This window comes from Euprymna scolopes, chromosome 23, assembly GCF_053919585.1.
Source record: "Euprymna scolopes isolate OS-2025 chromosome 23, ASM5391958v1, whole genome shotgun sequence".
Lineage (NCBI taxonomy): Eukaryota > Metazoa > Mollusca > Cephalopoda > Sepiida > Sepiolidae > Euprymna > Euprymna scolopes.
Window position 1 is genome coordinate 78331909 of NC_136504.1, and position 20007 is coordinate 78351915.

General features: G+C 30.1%; 1 protein-coding gene across 4 annotated transcripts in view; it reads left to right on the forward strand.

The window, feature by feature from the left end:
* The window catches only part of LOC145246027 (coiled-coil domain-containing protein 186-like), a 202114-nt gene that overhangs the window by 62802 nt on the left and 119305 nt on the right, over window positions 1–20007 (forward strand). For all 4 annotated transcript variants that reach the window (XM_080107851.1, XM_080107852.1, XM_080107853.1 and 1 more), the window contains exon 2: window positions 3938–5521. In XM_080107851.1, the coding sequence (XP_079963977.1) occupies window positions 3948–5521 (1574 nt within the window). In that variant the 5' untranslated portion in view covers window positions 3938–3947. The remainder of the gene's footprint in view (window positions 1–3937; window positions 5522–20007) is intronic.

Consider the following 20007-nt stretch of genomic DNA (forward strand, 5'->3'; position numbering starts at 1 on the left):
CAGGACTTAACTGTTGATACACTACGAAAGCTTCACTGAACAGACGTAGAGGAATCAACGTGTTCACGTTAGACAACAGGCAATGCAGTTCCACCTTCTCCTCCCACTCAAGTACTGGGGGTTGAGCCATCGAATTCTGGTATTAATTTAAGATCGAACTTGTCCCCCATTACACCAAAATAGCTTGCAGTTAAATGGGCTGGTATTTTGGGAGAAGATAAAAAAAACACAAAAGTTCACAGATAGTTCGTCACTGTATTTCCTCCTCACAATTTTCTTTCTCAACTTCCTGCATGCGTCTGTTCCCCCTCACCTCTGCCAATGTGCGTTTTATTAAAAAAAAAATGACTGCATTTCATTTGCATATGTGTGTGGTGGGCGGTGTGATCTCATGTGATTCCATGAGATCACACCTTATAAAGCCACAGTCGCCGTTTTTAATCTCTCTCTCTCTCTCTCTCTCTCTCAGATCCTACCTGAAGGTAAGTCATACAGCCACACACTGCACACACATGTGGACACTTGCTTCTTTGATTATTACATTCAATTCTACAACAAACAAGTAAACAATATAAAAAATGTGCGATTTAAAAACAGATCAAAACTACAGTTGTAGTAATCCATTGCTGAAAATTTATACAGATCTAGAACTCCTTCAGTCTCAAATAATTTTTTTTATCCTCATCTTTCTTTTATCAGTTTCTTTATTGTATTTTTTTTTTTACTCTGTTGCCTTTAATTTTCAGAAAAATATTTTAAAAATAAATGCCTAATCTTACTGATTAATTAATAACTAAGACTTGTGGAAATTCCATGGCATGAAAAATATATTTAATCAATAAATGTTTTGATATAGCTGATATTTTTTTTTTTTTTTTTTTTTTAGATAAAGCAAAAATTATGCAGCAAATATGAGTTTATTAACATTTCTATGAAAATAGTGCCCATTGTATTTTAAATATAGAATTGACTCAAATAAGATAAATTAATAAGTTCTCAGAAAGTAACATTGTGCTACATAGTTCAATACAAATAATAAAATCACATTCTAAGAAACACTCTTTAATTTTCTCCTTCAATCAAGCCCCTCTTGGCAGACAATGTTCCTCATATTTTCTGGGTTTTTTTTTAATGTTTCCTTTTTTTATGTAACATTTCGCTGACTTCTTTTTTCAGTGAAGAACTGCTGTACATCCAAATTACTAAGAATTCCTTTCTCACACCATCAGAACAATGATCATATATTATTATAATGATATTCGAAAATGAGACTGCATTAAAGGGAGATCACTCAAATTCTTATCCAGAGTTGCCAGCAAAATTACGGAAATTTGGCATTTTTAGAGGAATTTGACCTTCAAAAATTGTATTTGTCTTTTTTTCAAAGCATAGCATACTAAGGAAGGAACACGTAGAATATTATATAGACTGAACAGATTACATTTTTGTTTTTATTTGTTTGTATCAATTAAGTTTTAAATAAAACTAAAAAAAACTTCCTGTCTTCCCATAAACACTATTCAACTCTTAATGTTTAAAATATCGACTTATTTTTGTAAAAATTTAGTTGAATTTTGAAAACTATGAATAGCATTTTTTTTTTTTTTATGAATAAATTTTTCATATCCGTTCCAAGTAACTCAACATTTGTATCATTGGTATTGATTTTACATACTGGCTTGTGTTTACTGTCTTTTAGTAATGAACTTCCAAACTAATTTATCTTTATTTATCATTCTTTCTCATCACTTCCGATGTTTTCCGTTTATCCATCCCCTTAACTGTTCTACATCTACTAACCCAAACTCTTGCATCAAATTTTTTCAATCTTAAAACTTTTTTGTTCTGTGCACATCTCTATACTGTCCAAATTTGATAGTCCTCTGAGCTCATCAGATTTAAGGCTGTCTTTAAGACTAACATTACGCATCCATTGCATCATTATCATATCATTTTTCCTCATCGAATACATATCTTCAGCCCTCACTATTTTAAACTAAAGACAAATGACATAACATTATAAAGATTTCTAATCATTTTTAAATTCTAAAAAAAAATCATTGTAAAATTCAGTGTTTTTAGTTTTTTTTGTAACTGTATAATCTTTATTTTCACACCTTTCAAAAATGCAGTCGGTGACTTTTTATTGCTTTGAGGTATTTTGACGTTTTTTTTTTTCTTAGGTGAATTATTTCTGAGAAAAATGGTCTGTTTTAAATCAGTTATTTTTTGGTTAAATTGTGAAAGTGATAAACATAAACTAAGAAAAGTAAAGAATGATTTTGTTACTCTTTGATAGCTGAGTGATAAAATTCTTGAGCTTGTGCATTTGTCTGTGTGGGAATGGTACAGTAAGGTAGAAAGTCATGTAACCAGCCATTTTTAGATTTCAAAAGTAAAATGTTCTCATAAGATTTCTATGTATGTTTTAAGAAAAGTTTTATTAAATGGGATAAAACATGCTCATCAGAGAAACACAATTGAACTTTTGGTCCTTATCACCAAGACTGTCCAAGAAATTTGTTTACCACTCTTTATGTTGACCATACCTGACCTCATATCTGCCTAAATATTGATTTCCTTTTCTCATGCTCCTAGTTTATACAGGCAGAGTCAACCATTTAATCTTTGTTGACCTTCCCATCTTCAGCACATCCTGACTAATTGCTACTATATCAGCATATCTACTAGCAAACCTACCCACATCAATGCTACATTAAACTATGCAACAAGAATAAATGTTAAATAGAAGAAATAAGCCAAGCATCTGAGACACTGTTTCTAGTTAGCTGGAGAATATGCTAAAAGTTGCCAATCTGTTGAGCACTTTTATTGATCGTTTGCTTTACATATACACAAACTGTCAGATTAGAAAATTTGTAAATTACTTCTATTTTATAAAAATAGAAGTAATTTACAAATTTTCTAATCTAATACCTAATATATTTTTTAATGAGTCTTTACTGATCAAGGCTAAAAGCCGCTCAAGGATAATGTTTAATGAGATGGATAGGCTGAGTTGAAAGATAAATATTATGATGAGATGATTGAAAATGATGAATGAAATGAATAGCATTTGATCACAAATTTGTAACAAGTATTAAATTCCAAGGTAATAATGTTCTAGCCTTTAGAGAAGCAATTTTGTTGCAACATCTTCCACAGATGGAAGATCCTTAAAAAAGATTTTCATGGAAATTCTGTTAAATGTTTCGAACAAGATGGAAAAAGCTGTTTGAAAGTTTTTCAAAAATAAAATAACAGGAAAACTCATGAATATACTTATTTATCAGTAAGTGTATTATTATTAATAGTGTACACCAAAAATTATGGAAAATTAGCAAGAAGAATTTCAATGAAAATAAAATGAATTAATTATTCAGTTCACAATCTCTGAACAACATTCATATCAAGTCAAACTTGTAGATTATCTGCCTTCTTTCAATATGAAGACAACGTGCTAGCTTACCATTCAGAGTTTTTATTTTTAATAAAAAACATTACTCACTTATTTTCCATAATATTTGTGTACACGAATATGTTTCAATTCAAAAAAGATTTTATTTTCAATTGCCATATTTCGTAATAGACACCAACAATTTTTTTTACCTTGAATCTTAATGAACAAGAGGAAATGGCAAAATTATACATATTTTCTAAAAGTTTTGGCAATTCTTAGACCCTACAATGCTTCCCTCTTAACTATAAAAATCATTTTCACACAGTTTTCCCCACGTTTTTCATGATTTTAACATATTTTTAGATCTAACTTCCTGTTCTTGTTAAAAACTCCATTCTATAAATGGGTTTACATTGTTTTTCTATCAAATGGTTTATCCACTAATAATTCTATTTATATAAATAAAGGAACTCATGATACACATAAAAATATCAGTAAATTCTATTGAAGTCATGTTTACTATTGTTGTAATTTCAGGGAAGAAAGCATGTGTGATACGGATGCTGACGCCAGTGACATAGCAGAAAATCCTGATCCTGAAGCAGATGCTGCAGATGAGGATGTCTTTTCAGTCAACGAGCTGAGCCAAGGTGATGAAGCAGAATCGGACATCAGAGGAGTCCATGAACATGATCACAATGAAGTTGAGGTCAACCAGAACCAAAATGGAGACTTACAATACGAAGTTGAGGCCGGGAATCACTTGCAGGTGTTTGCTCAGCCATTATTGGACATAGCTACAGAGGAGGACCAAAGACGAAACCCTAACCCAGAGGATGTTCATGCTGAGGGTAGCAATGATAATGACCAAATGTGGCGAGATGTTAGAGAAAACAACAGAAATGACGTCGGTTTACTTGCAGATGCACCCGTTTCCATTGATAATAATTCTGTGTGTTTGAGAAATGTGGCTCTTGAAGATGCTGATGAGCAGGCAGAAGACTTTGAGCCTGAATGCGATCAAGCACCAGTAATAAGTGATGAAAATGACAATGTTTGTGAATGCATGAATGATGATGATGATTTGTTGAATGATGATGATATAGAGGATGAAGAAGAGGATGATGATGATGAGGATAGTGAGAACTTATTAGAAGCATCGCCACACAAAGTGAGGATGGAAGATGAATGCTGTTCTTCTGCTGATATGAATGTTCGGGAAGCAAGTATTGTGTATTGTGAAAGTGACGAATCGGAAAGTGGTGCTCCCATGTTTACCCATCGAGGGTATGAATCTCCTGAATTCTCCTCCATAACTAATGGGTCCAACCAACAAGGAAGTGTATATACAGATAGTCAAAAATTTAATTCATTACAAGTGGACAGTAACTCGGAGTGTAGCTCTGATGAAACAACTGTGATCAATTTTAACCGGATGCAGTCAGGAGGACCCAAGCCCTCAACTAGTCTTCTGCCTGCAAAAGATTCTTGTGCCAATATACAATCTGAAAACAGTGAAATTTCTCCAGACGAATCGTCAAGTTCTCATTCATATTCAACAACAGGTTCACCAGAAAATGGGACGTATGATCAATTAATAGATGATATTGAAGTGGACCAGGACGCTGCCATTTCTTTAACAAGTCCAAGTAATGATGATTTAATTGCAGTGTCATCTGCCAACACACTAAGCACTGCGTATGCAGTGACACGAACAAATGGAGCTTCTCTAGATCTATCGATTTCAGATCATGATAGTAAACCTGCAGATTGTGCTATCAGTAAAGATTTGACCACTAACGTGACAACATCCACATCGTTAGTGACAACAACCACATCGTTAGTAACAATGATCAGTGCAAATTCCCCAGAGTCTGGCATTGATTCTGACCATTCCAAAACATCCTCCACAAGCCAGACACCAAGTGAAGATCAACTTTTATCTGAATTAGAAGCTGAATTAGACACATCAAAATGCTTGCTCCCCTCACACAACAGCGAATTGCCTTTAAATGGAATGGCTAAAATTGATTTTGATCAACTGCCAGAATTTGTGGAACTAAAAAAGCGGTTACAGTTAGCAAACATGCAGTTAGCTGCCAAAGACGACCAAATTAAAGAGTAAGTATATTTTCATTTAAGAACAAAAAAAAAATTTTGTAATTTCATCTCGCACACAATAAAATGTTGACTTTTTTTTTTCTTTGTGGTAATTCATCTTTATTTTCCAACTCCAGGAGCATAAGGAAAAGTGAATAAAAATGCAGAAAATCTTAGAAAATCTTCCAAATTGTTATTAAACATAGAACCTGGTGATTTGCGTGGCTTGAAGAGGACTCTGAGAGGTTTAACAACTCTCACTCTCTCTATGACATTAGTAATGATAACAAAAACTGCTGATCAGATTAATTCAATGAAATTGATTAGAAATCAAAGTTTTTGTTTTTAAGCACATAGATCAATATTTGCTAAAATTGAATAAACAGTTTTAAGTATTTAACTAAAAAAGAATTTGAAGGATATTAGAAGGTAAAGATGAATTTTTTTACTTTGAAGAAAACTATAAATGGTTAACTTTTTATTCTGTGTGAGATGAAGCTACAGTGAAAGACAAATTTCTTGATTTTATTTAAAAATTGATTTTTTATGTTTTTTCTTTTTTACTAACATTAGAAAAAAATTCAATGATCAGACAGAGAGGGCCGAAAGAACTCTTAAGTAATCCTCACTTTATTTTTTTTTCAGTAGCACAGTAGTACAGGACGATAAATCTCATTTTAAAACTTGCCAAATAAATATGTTAAAAAAATGTTCTCTTTTAAAAAATATGAAGTTCAAATGATTATTTTAATTTTCTTGCAACATCTTAAATCACAATAGAAGATTGTATAAGCTTTTGGAAAGAGGATTTTGGACCCTAAAAATATGCGCAACTGAAAAAAATTGTAGGTCAAATAAAATGAAATGTTGCTATACAAAAGATAATTCCCCTTCCACCTGGTTTCCCTGAAAATATTTTGTAAAACAAAAAGATAATCAAATCTCATTTAATTACATTGCTATTTTTTTATTTAAAAAAAATTATTTTTGAATGATATTCTAAAAGATGTTTCAAGTTTATCTGCCTATGAAGTGATTAAGAGTGCATCATTTTGGGGATTTGGATTTTTCCCACATTAAAAATTGACTGTGTGTCAGATCCTGTTTGTTCAGTCTGAAGATATCATCATCCTGCGCATGACTTCCTCCTTTCTGAGAGAGGGATAAGTTTATTGTCTATAATGGAAAACAAAACAAAAAACAAAGATTTGATTAATTTTTACGACAAATTTCTTCCTGAAAGGATTCTTTTCATTACCACCAGAAAAGGAAAATCGAGTTGATATGAAATTAGTGGATCTGATAGTGAAGCAGTGGCAGTGAATCTTCAATGTTGATAAAGATTCAGAGAGAAAATAGTCCTCTCCATGTAAGAAGCATCTTATATAAGTAGAGATTCTATTGATCAGTTACAATTTTTTGAAACGTAAAAAATGCATTGCAGAATTTGTTTCCTGTCGGAATATCAGAAATCATAACTACTTTTAGAAGTAGAATCCAAACCAAAACCTTGAGATCTTTGATCTGATATTCTACCAACTGAGCTATTTTTTACCATAACAAAATAATTATAACTTTGGCATGATGTCATAGATTTATGTCATGTTTCAAAACATGAATTCAAACAAAAGTTATTAAAAAATAAATGAATGGGTAAACATTATCAATAGCATTGGAAATTATTTTAATAGCCCCAAACAATTTTTTTGTTACAATAGCATTAAAAACAATTTTAATATATACCAGGATTTGGGTCTATAGAGTCCATAATTCTAGTTAGATAAATTTGCCATCAATAGAGTTTTTACTTGTAATAATAAAATTCTGTGAATTTTGCTTGTTTCCATACATACTGGAGGTCTTCATCATTTTGTGACATCCTCCATTAAAACTGGTGTGAGATGACTATGCAGTAAAGGATGGACTTCAATCATTAAAACAGAGACTGGAGATAGCTGTGCCATCATGAGATTATCTATTAAACCAGAAAGTGTGGGAAAGATCCAATATTTATCAAGCTGATCTGTGATCTTATTAGATGAACCATCTAGTTCTATGAGGTTAAGTATACCATTGAAACTTTGATGGTTTTCATTATTTTGCTTGTTTGTCATCATACACACTTTAGCTGTGTATGGATGATGTAGATGGTGGAAGGAAGTGCAAATAATAACAGAAGTTGATGAGAGGAATGGAATGATGTAAATAATTGAAAGAAGGTGTAAGATAAACTGTGATAGGAGGGGAAAAGAGAGTGAGAGTGTCTTATGACCTTACAATATAATCTGTTTGAAATCTTTTGAATTTGTAATTCTTGTAAGTGCATGAAAGTTAAGAAATTATGGATTAAATGGATTTGAGGCACCTCTGAGCAGTGAACAAAATGTTTTATAAATAAAACTGTTTTTAAATTTAAAATATTTGTATAAAAAAATGTGCTTATGAGTAAAACTTTTGGTTCCCCCGATTTATTGGAGAGGGACCTATGTTTTCAGTGGTGTCCATGTGTCCGTTAGTCGGGATGATTGGCAGATAACCGTCCATTAGTTTTTCCTGAAATTTTTGCCACAAATTGTATTTCATTAAATAGATGTGCACAGTAAAAAAAAAATTTTTGCGAAAATTCCCATTACGTCCCCAGGGGCTCAAAAGAGGTCAAAAATGTCCAAAAATGACACGTTTTGCCCCATAACTTTTGATCAATCCATTAGATTTTTCTGAAACTTGGCCAAAATGTAAACCCCATTGTTCTTAATATAAATCCAATATGGACAACCCTGGCAAAATTCTGGTTCACATCACTGGGTACTTTTAGTGCTAAAAACGCCCCTTTTTGTGGCTCTTTTTTCATATTTCTCAACAAAAACTTGATATAGTCGTTTTTCGTAGTGGTCAACTCAAATATACATGTGTTGAGGCCTGAAACTGCACCCTTATCAATTTACACTGGGATCTGGCATATCCAGGGCCTTAAAAAAGGTAAAAAATGCCCCAAAATGGCCAAAAATTACACTTTTTTAGATTTTCCTGAAACTTGGCCAAAATGTGGAGGCCATTGTTCTTAATATAAATTCAGTATGGATGACTCTGGGGTCCTTCCATGTCAGATCATCCAGAAATATGGGATTTTGAAACCCATATCCTCAGATCTGGTTGTAGTTTGCACTACAGATAGACAAAATACTGCCAACCTAGAAAACAGCTTTTTCTTCTCCCTTTGTCAGAAAAATCACTCATTAAAAAATGAGGACTGAGGGACAAATAAGGAGAAGCGAGAGTAACGGGAGCTGCCGATAATGCATCCACAATGCGTTTTCTACTCTCCATTAAAAAAAAAAAAAGAATTATCAAGTATTATACTTACTAAAAGTCCAACGGACGTGTTTAAGGGAAAGTATGGTGATAGATTCCCCTCTCACAAACTAAAAATGAATACAATTACCTAAGCTATCTTTGCAATCAACTTGGTAGATAAATAAACATTTATGGACGAGAAAAATGCTAGCATTAATAAAACAGAAATACATAAATTAAATACTGAAATAAAATGTAGTTATTAATATTTTAATCTAAAAATAAAACTAGGATTAATATAGAAGTCACTTACTCGAAAAAACACTTCCATCTCCAAAATGCAAACTGTAGAAAAAAGTTTTCGTTTTAATAACATCAGTGTTCAAAAGACTTCTTTTTTCTTTTTTTAATTAAAGTAACAAAACTTGATGAAAAAAAATCGGTTTTTCTGAAAATCCCTGCACATCAACAAAATGTCAAAGCACTGCTAATTTTTGTTTATATGTGATCTAAGAAAGGAATGCAAAGGATATAAAATTTTTTCAATTTCTTGTGTTTCGTGGGGTTTAGACACATTTTAAAATCTGGGTCAAGTTGCCCCCCCCCCCCACTCCCTCATCCCCCATGGTCCACTGCACTCTGGAAAAAAAAAAACATGGTTTTATGAGGGTTAAGAAGCAAATCCTACATTACATTATTGGCTCCCTTGAAAAAAGTGAAAATGGTATATTTGTACCACAAAGCCCTACACACCTATACTATGTTTACCATCCAAAATGTCCTTAAACTATGGATGATCTAGAGTACTTGAGAAATTTGATTAAGAAACTTTTGGAACTACACGTCACAAATTAAGAAACTCCTTGTACTAAGAGGCCAACTCATGTTTCTTATAAAAAAAGAATGTAAGCAAAATGTAGTGCAACTAGATTCTAATTTTCTTTTTTACCTTCAGAAAACTAAATGACTTATGAGGCTTGCTCTATTGGTGTTCAACTCAATTTGAGTGTCACAAGTTTGACTATAATCAGTGCAAGGGACTTGAGAATCTATCAGACTTGGAGCAAGGAATTGTTGAGACATTGTTGTTGAGAGCTGGACTGAAAGAAAATGAAGGTGAATTATCAACCATTTGCTTCCATCACAAACAATAATTTGGAGATGTGTTTGAGTGTAGAGCAAAGACCACCAAGAATTGTGGTGGATTTTTACAACACAAGAGGTATAAGGTGAATGACCGATATCTTTGCCGATGGCAAGATATCTGGATGCAAGAGGGTATAATGTAACATCAGGTCACTTTCTTTGTCATCAGTGCATAAAGAAATATGTGAGCCTAACAGTTGACACAATGGATCCAGACTACGAACCTGTGAGTTCTGTGAAAACTTCACAAAAAATCTTGAATGCGAGACTGGTATCCATGGATGTTTCCCCTGTAGTGTTGCTTCTCATAGCCATGTTCATAGCGTCAAAAAGAAGTTAGAACAAATTGTTGAAACATTCAAAAGTAACATGGTGATCAAGTTGGTATTGACAAACTGACTGTGCAGAATTAATGACAAGTGAAACAGATATCAAAGAAAAAGCAGAACTAGATCAATTACATTATCTGATGGAAGAGAAGTTAAAAGCGCTTCAACTCCTGATCAACTCCAAATCATGACACTTGCTCCTGGTTCCTGGTTTTGTGCATATAGCTCCAAATTCTTCAAGAGGTCTGAGTATGCCGTTCAAACTGCCAGAGAACTGAAAAGGACCAATGGTATTTTGTTAAAACCTAACTCTAACAAAGGGAAATGATTTTCCCTGGAGACAGTCGACCTGATAATGAAAATGTATGAGTATAATGAATACAACTGATAATGCAAATGATTGAGAATAATGAATACAACTGATAATGCAAATGAATGAGAATGATGAATACAACTGATAATGCAAATGATTGAGAATGATGAATACAACTGATAATGCAAATGAATGAGAATAATGAATACAACTGATAATGCAAATGAATGAGAATGATGAATACAACTGATAATGCAAATGAATGAGAATGATGAATACAACTGATAATGCAAATGAATTAGAATGATGAATACAACTGATAATGCAAATGAATGAGAATGATGAATACAACTGATAATGCAAATGATTGAGAATAATGAATACAACTGATAATGCAAATGAATGAGAATGATGAATACAACTGATAATGCAAATGAATGAGAATGATGAATACAACTGATAATGCAAATGATTGAGAATGATGAATACAACTGATAATGCAAATGAATGAGAATAATGAATACAACTGATAATGCAAATGAATGAGAATGATGAATACAACTGATAATGCAAATGAATTAGAATGATGAATACAACTGATAATGCAAATGAATGAGAATGATGAATACAACTGATAATGCAAATGATTGAGAATAATGAATACAACTGATAATGCAAATGAATGAGAATTATGAATACAACTGATAATGCAAATGAATGAGAATGATGAATACAACTGATAATGCAAATGATTGAGAATGATGAATACAACTGATAATGCAAATGAATGAGAATAATGAATAAAACTGATAATGCAAATGAATGAGAATGATGAATACAACTGATAATGCAAATGAATGAGAATAATGAATACAACTGATAATGCAAATGAATGAGAATAATGAATACAACTGATAATGCAAATGATTGAGAATGATGAATACAACTGATAATGCAAATGAATGAGAATGATGAATACAGCTGATAATGCAAATGAATGAGAATGATGAATACAACTGATAATGCAAATGAATGAGAATGATGAATACAACTGATAATGCAAATGAATGAGAATGATGAATACAGCTGATAATGCAAATGAATGAGAATAATGAATACAACTGATAATGCAAATTAATGAGAATAATGAATACAGCTGATAATGCAAATGAATGAGAATGATGAATACAACTGATAATGCAAATGAATGAGAATAATGAATACAGCTGATAATGCAAATGAATGAGAATGATGAATACAACTTATAATGCAAATGAATGAGAATGATGAATACAACTGATAATGCAAATGAATGAGAATAATGAATACTACTGATAATGCAAATGAATGAGAATGATGAATACAACTGATAATGCAAATGAATGAGAATGATGAATACAACTTATAATGCAAATGAATGAGAATGATGAATACAACTGATAATGCAAATGAATGAGAATAATGAATACAACTGATAATGCAAATGAATGAGAATGATGAATACAACTGATAATGCAAATGAATGAGAATAATGAATACAACTGATAATGCAAATGAATGAGAATAATGAATACAACTGATAATGCAAATGATTGAGAATGATGAATACAACTGATAATGCAAATGAATGAGAATGATGAATACAACTGATAATGCAAATGAATGAGAATGATGAATACAACTGATAATGCAAATGAATGAGAATAATGAATACAACTGATAATGCAAATGAATGAGAATAATGAATACAACTGATAATGCAAATAATTGAGAATGATGAATACAGCTGATAATGCAAATGAATGAGAATGATGAATACAATTGATAATGCAAATGAATGAGAATACTGAATACAACTGATAATGCAAATGATTGAGAATGATGAATACAACTGATAATGCAAATGATTGAGAATGATGAATACAACTGATAATGCAAATGAATGAGAATGATGAATACAACTGATAATGCAAATGAATGAGAATAATGAATACAACTGATAATGCAAATGAATGAGAATAATGAATACAACTGATAATGCAAATGATTGAGAATGATGAATACAGCTGATAATGCAAATGAATGAGAATGATGAATACAGCTGATAATGCAAATGAATGAGAATGATGAATACAACTGATAATGCAAATGAATGAGAATAATGAATACAACTGATAATGCAAATGAATGAGAATGATGAATACAACTGATAATGCAAATGAATGAGAATAATGAATACAACTGATAATGCAAATGAATGAGAATAATGAATACAACTGATAATGCAAATGAATGAGAATAATGAATACAACTGATAATGCAAATGAATGAGAATGATGAATACAACTGATAATGCAAATGAATGAGAATAATGAATACAACTGATAATGCAAATGTATGAGAATGATGAATACAACTGATAATGCAAATGAATGAGAATGATGAATACAACTGATAATGCAAATGTATGAGAATGATGAATACAACTGATAATGCAAATGAATGAGAATAATGAATACAACTGATAATGCAAATGAATGAGAATAATGAATACAACTGATAATGCAAATGAATGAGAATAATGAATACAACTGATAATGCAAATGTATGAGAATAATGAATACAACTGATAATGCAAATGTATGAGAATAATGAATACAACTGATAATGCAAATGAATGAGAATACTGAATACAACTGATAATGCAAATGTATGAGAATAATGAATACAACTGATAATGCAAATGTATGAGAATAATGAATACAACTGATAATGCAAATGAATGAGAATACTGAATACAACTGATAATGCAAATGTATGAGAATGATGAATACAACTGATAGTCAAAATGAATGAGAATGATGAATACAACTGATAATGCAAATGTATGAGAATAATGAATACAACTGATAATGCAAATGAATGAGAATAATGAATACAACTGATAATGCAAATGAATGAGAATACTGAATACAACTGATAATGCAAATGTATGAGAATAATGAATACAACTGATAATGCAAATGAATGAGAATAATGAATACAACTGATAATGCAAATGAATGAGAATGATGAATACAACTGATAATGCAAATGAATGAGAATAATGAATACAACTGATAATGCAAATGAATGAGAATAATGAATACAACTGATAATGCAAATGTATGAGAATGAGGAATACAACTGATAATGCAAATGAATGAGAATAATGAATACAACTGATAATGCAAATGTATGAGAATAATGAATACAACTGATAATGCAAATGAATGAGAATAATGAATACAACTGATAATGCAAATGAATGAGAATGATGAATACAACTGATAATGCAAATGAATGAGAATAATGAATACAACTGATAATGCAAATGAATGAGAATGATGAATACAACTGATAATGCAAATGAATGAGAATAATGAATACAACTGATAATGCAAATGTATGAGAATAATGAATACAACTGATTATGCAAATGTATGAGAATAATGAATACAACTGATAATGCAAATGAATGAGAATAATGAATACAACTGATAATGCAAATGAATGAGAATAATGAATACAACTGATAATGCAAATGAATGAGAATAATGAATACAACTGATAATGCAAATGTATGAGAATAATGAATACAACTGATTATGCAAATGAATGAGAATAATGAATACAACTGATAATGCAAATGAATGAGAATAATGAATACAACTGATAATGCAAATGAATGAGAATAATGAATACAACTGATAATGCAAATGAATGAGAATAATGAATACAACTGATAATGCAAATGTATGAGAATAATGAATACAACTGATAATGCAAATGAATGAGAATAATGAATACAACTGATAATGCAAATGAATGAGAATAATGAATACAACTGATAATGCAAATGTATGAGAATAATGAATACAACTGATAATGCAAATGTATGAGAATGATGAATACAACTGATAATGCAAATGAATGAGAATGATGAATACAACTGATAATGCAAATGAATGAGAATAATGAATACTACTGATAATGCAAATGAATGAGAATAATGAATACAACTGATAATGCAAATGAATGAGAATAATGAATACAACTGATAATGCAAATGTATGAGAATAATGAATACAACTGATAATGCAAATGTATGAGAATGATGAATACAACTGATAATGCAAATGAATGAGAATGATGAATACAACTGATAATGCAAATGAATGAGAATAATGAATACTACTGATAATGCAAATGAATGAGAATAATGAATACAACTGATAATGCAAATGAATGAGAATAATGAATACAACTGATAATGCAAATGTATGAGAATAATGAATACAACTGATAATGCAAATGAATGAGAATGATGAATACAACTGATAATGCAAATGAATGAGAATAATGAATACAACTGATAATGCAAATGTATGAGAATGATGAATACAACTGATAATGCAAATGAATGAGAATAATGAATACAACTGATTATGCAAATGAATGAGAATAATGAATACAACTGATTATGCAAATGAATGAGAATAATGAATACAACTGATAATGCAAATGAATGAGAATAATGAATACAACTGATAATGCAAATGAATGAGAATAATGAATACAACTGATAATGCAAATGAATGAGAATAATGAATACAACTGATAATGCAAATGTATGAGAATGATGAATACAACTGATAATGCAAATGAATGAGAATAATGAATACAACTGATAATGCAAATGAATGAGAATAATGAATACAACTGATAATGCAAATGTATGAGAATAATGAATACAACTGATAATGCAAATGAATGAGAATGATGAATACAACTGATAATGCAAATGAATGAGAATGATGAATACAACTGATAATGCAAATGAATGAGAATGATGAATACAACTGATAATGCAAATGTATGAGAATAATGAATACAACTGATAATGCAAATGAATGAGAATAATGAATACAACTGATAATGCAAATGAATGAGAATAATGAATACAACTGATAATGCAAATGAATGAGAATGATGAATACAACTGATAATGCAAATGTATGAGAATAATGAATACAACTGATAATGCAAATGTATGAGAATGATGAATACAACTGATAATGCAAATGTATGAGAATAATGAATACAACTGATAATGCAAATGAATGAGAATGATGAATACAACTGATAATGCAAATGAATGAGAATGATGATACAACTGATAATGCAAATGAATGAGAATAATGAATACAACTGATAATGCAAATGTATGAGAATAATGAATACAGCTGATAATGCAAATGAATGAGAATACTGAATACAACTGATAATGCAAATGTATGAGAATGATGAATACAACTGATAATGCAAATGAATGAGAATGATGAATACAACTGATAATGCAAATGAATGAGAATAATGAATACAACTGATAATGCAAATGAATGAGAATAATGAATACAACTGATAATGCAAATGAATGAGAATAATGAATACAACTGATAATGCAAATGAATGAGAATAATGAATACAACTGATAATGCAAATGAATGAGAATAATGAATACAACTGATAATGCAAATGTATGAGAATGATGAATACAACTGATAATGCAAATGAATGAGAATGATGAATACAACTGATAATGCAAATGAATGAGAATAATGAATACAACTGATAATGCAAATGAATGAGAATAATGAATACAACTGATAATGCAAATGAATGAGAATGATGAATACAACTGATAATGCAAATGAATGAGAATGATGAATACAACTGATAATGCAAATGAATGAGAATAATGAATACAACTGATAATGCAAATGAATGAGAATAATGAATACAACTGATAATGCAAATGTATGAGAATGATGAATACAACTGATAATGCAAATGAATGAGAATGATGAATACAACTGATAATGCAAATGAATGAGAATAATGAATACAACTGATAATGCAAATGAATGAGAATAATGAATACAACTGATAATGCAAATGAATGAGAATGATGAATACAACTGATAATGCAAATGAATGAGAATGATGAATACAACTGATAATGCAAATGAATGAGAATAATGAATACAACTGATAATGCAAATGAATGAGAATAATGAATACAACTGATAATGCAAATGAATGAGAATAATGAATACAACTGATAATGCAAATGAATGAGAATAATGAATACAACTGATAATGCAAATGAATGAGAATAATGAATACAACTGATAATGCAAATGAATGAGAATAATGAATACAACTGATAATGCAAATGAATGAGAATGATGAATACAACTGATAATGCAAATGAATGAGAATGATGAATACAACTGATAATGCAAATGAATGAGAATAATGAATACAACTGATAATGCAAATGAATGAGAATAATGAATACAACTGATAATGCAAATGTATGAGAATGATGAATACAACTGATAATGCAAATGAATGAGAATGATGAATACAACTGATAATGCAAATGAATGAGAATAATGAATACAACTGATAATGCAAATGAATGAGAATAATGAATACAACTGATAATGCAAATGAATGAGAATAATGAATACAACTGATAATGCAAATGAATGAGAATAATGAATACAACTGATAATGCAAATGAATGAGAATAATGAATACAACTGATAATGCAAATGTATGAGAATGATGAATACAACTGATAATGCAAATGAATGAGAATGATGAATACAACTGATAATGCAAATGTATGAGAATGATGAATACAACTGATAATGCAAATGAATGAGAATGATGAATACAACTGATAATGCAAATGAATGAGAATGATGAATACAACTGATAATGCAAATGAATGAGAATAATGAATACAACTGATAATGCAAATGTATAAGAATAATGAATACAACTGATAATGCAAATGTATGAGAATGATGAATACAACTGATAATGCAAATGAATGAGAATAATGAATACAACTGATAATGCAAATGTATGAGAATGATGAATACAACTGATAATGCAAATGAATGAGAATAATGAATACAACTGATAATGCAAATGAATGAGAATGATGAATACAACTGATAATGCAAATGTATAAGAATAATGAATACAACTGATAATGCAAATGTATGAGAATGATGAATACAACTGATAATGCAAATGAATGAGAATAATGAATACAACTGATAATGCAAATGAATGAGAATAATGAATACAACTGATAATGCAAATGAATGAGAATACTGAATACAACTGATAATGCAAATGAATGAGAATAATGAATACAACTGATAATGCAAATGAATGAGAATAATGAATACAACTGATAATGCAAATGAATGAGAATACTGAATACAACTGATAATGCAAATGAATGAGAATAATGAATACAACTGATAATGCAAATGAATGAGAATGATGAATACAACTGATAATGCAAATGTATGAGAATGATGAATACAACTGATAATGCAAATGAATGAGAATAATGAATACAACTGATAATGCAAATGAATGAGAATGATGAATACAACTGATAATGCAAATGAATGAGAATAATGAATACAACTGATAATGCAAATGAATGAGAATGATGAATACAACTGATAATGCAAATGTATGAGAATGATGAATACAACTGATAATGCAAATGTATGAGAATGATGAATACAACTGATAATGCAAATGAATGAGAATGATGAATACAACTGATAATGCAAATGAATGAGAATAATGAATACAACTGATAATGCAAATGAATGAGAATGATGAATACAACTGATAATGCAAATGTATGAGAATAATGAATACAACTGATAATGCAAATGTATGAGAATGATGAATACAACTGATAATGCAAATGTATGAGAATGATGAATACAACTGATAATGCAAATGAATGAGAATAATGAATACAACTGATAATGCAAATGTATGAGAATGATGAATACAACTGATAATGCAAATGAATGAGAATAATGAATACAACTGATAATGCAAATGTATGAGAATGATGAATACAACTGATAATGCAAATGTATGAGAATACTGAATACAACTGATAATGCAAATGAATGAGAATGATGAATACAACTGATAATGCAAATGAATGAGAATGATGAATACAACTGATAATGCAAATGTATGAGAATGATGAATACAACTGATAATGCAAATGAATGAGAATAATGAATACAACTGATAATGCAAATGAATGAGAATACTGAATACAACTGATAATGCAAATGAATGAGAATAATGAATACAACTGATAATGCAAATGTATGAGAATGATGAATACAGCTGATAATGCAAATGTATGAGAATAATGAATACAACTGATAATGCAAATGAATGAGAATACTGAATACAACTGATAATGCAAATGAATGAGAATAATGAATACAACTGATAATGCAAATGTATGAGAATGATGAATACAGCTGATAATGCAAATGTATGAGAATAATGAATACAACTGATAATGCAAATGAATGAGAATGATGAATACAACTGATAATGCAAATGTATGAGAATGATGAATACAACTGATAATGCAAATGAATGAGAATAATGAATACAACTGATAATGCAAATGAATGAGAATACTGAATACAACTGATAATGCAAATGAATGAGAATAATGAATACAACTGATAATGCAAATGAATGAGAATGATGAATACAACTGATAATGCAAATGTATGAGAATGATGAATACAACTGATAATGCAAATGAATGAGAATAATGAATACAACTGATAATGCAAATGAATGAGAATGATGAATACAACTGATAATGCAAATGAATGAGAATAATGAATACAACTGATAATGCAAATGAATGAGAATGATGAATACAACTGATAATGCAAATGTATGAGAATGATGAATACAACTGATAATGCAAATGAATGAGAATAATGAATACAACTGATAATGCAAATGAATGAGAATACTGAATACAACTGATAATGCAAATGTATGAGAATGATGAATACAACTGATAATGCAAATGTATGAGAATAATGAATACAACTGATAATGCAAATGAATGAGAATGATGAATACAACTGATAATGCAAATGAATGAGAATAATGAATACAACTGATAATGCAAATGTATGAGAATGATGAATACAACTGATAATGCAAATGAATGAGAATGATGAATACAACTGATAATGCAAATGAATGAGAATGATGAATACAACTGATAATGCAAATGAATGAGAATAATGAATACAACTGATAATGCAAATGAATGAGAATACTGAATACAACTGATAATGCAAATGAATGAGAATGATGAATACAACTGATAATGCAAATGAATGAGAATAATGAATACAACTGATAATGCAAATGAATGAGAATGATGAATACAACTGATAATGCAAATGAATGAGAATAATGAATACAACTGATAATGC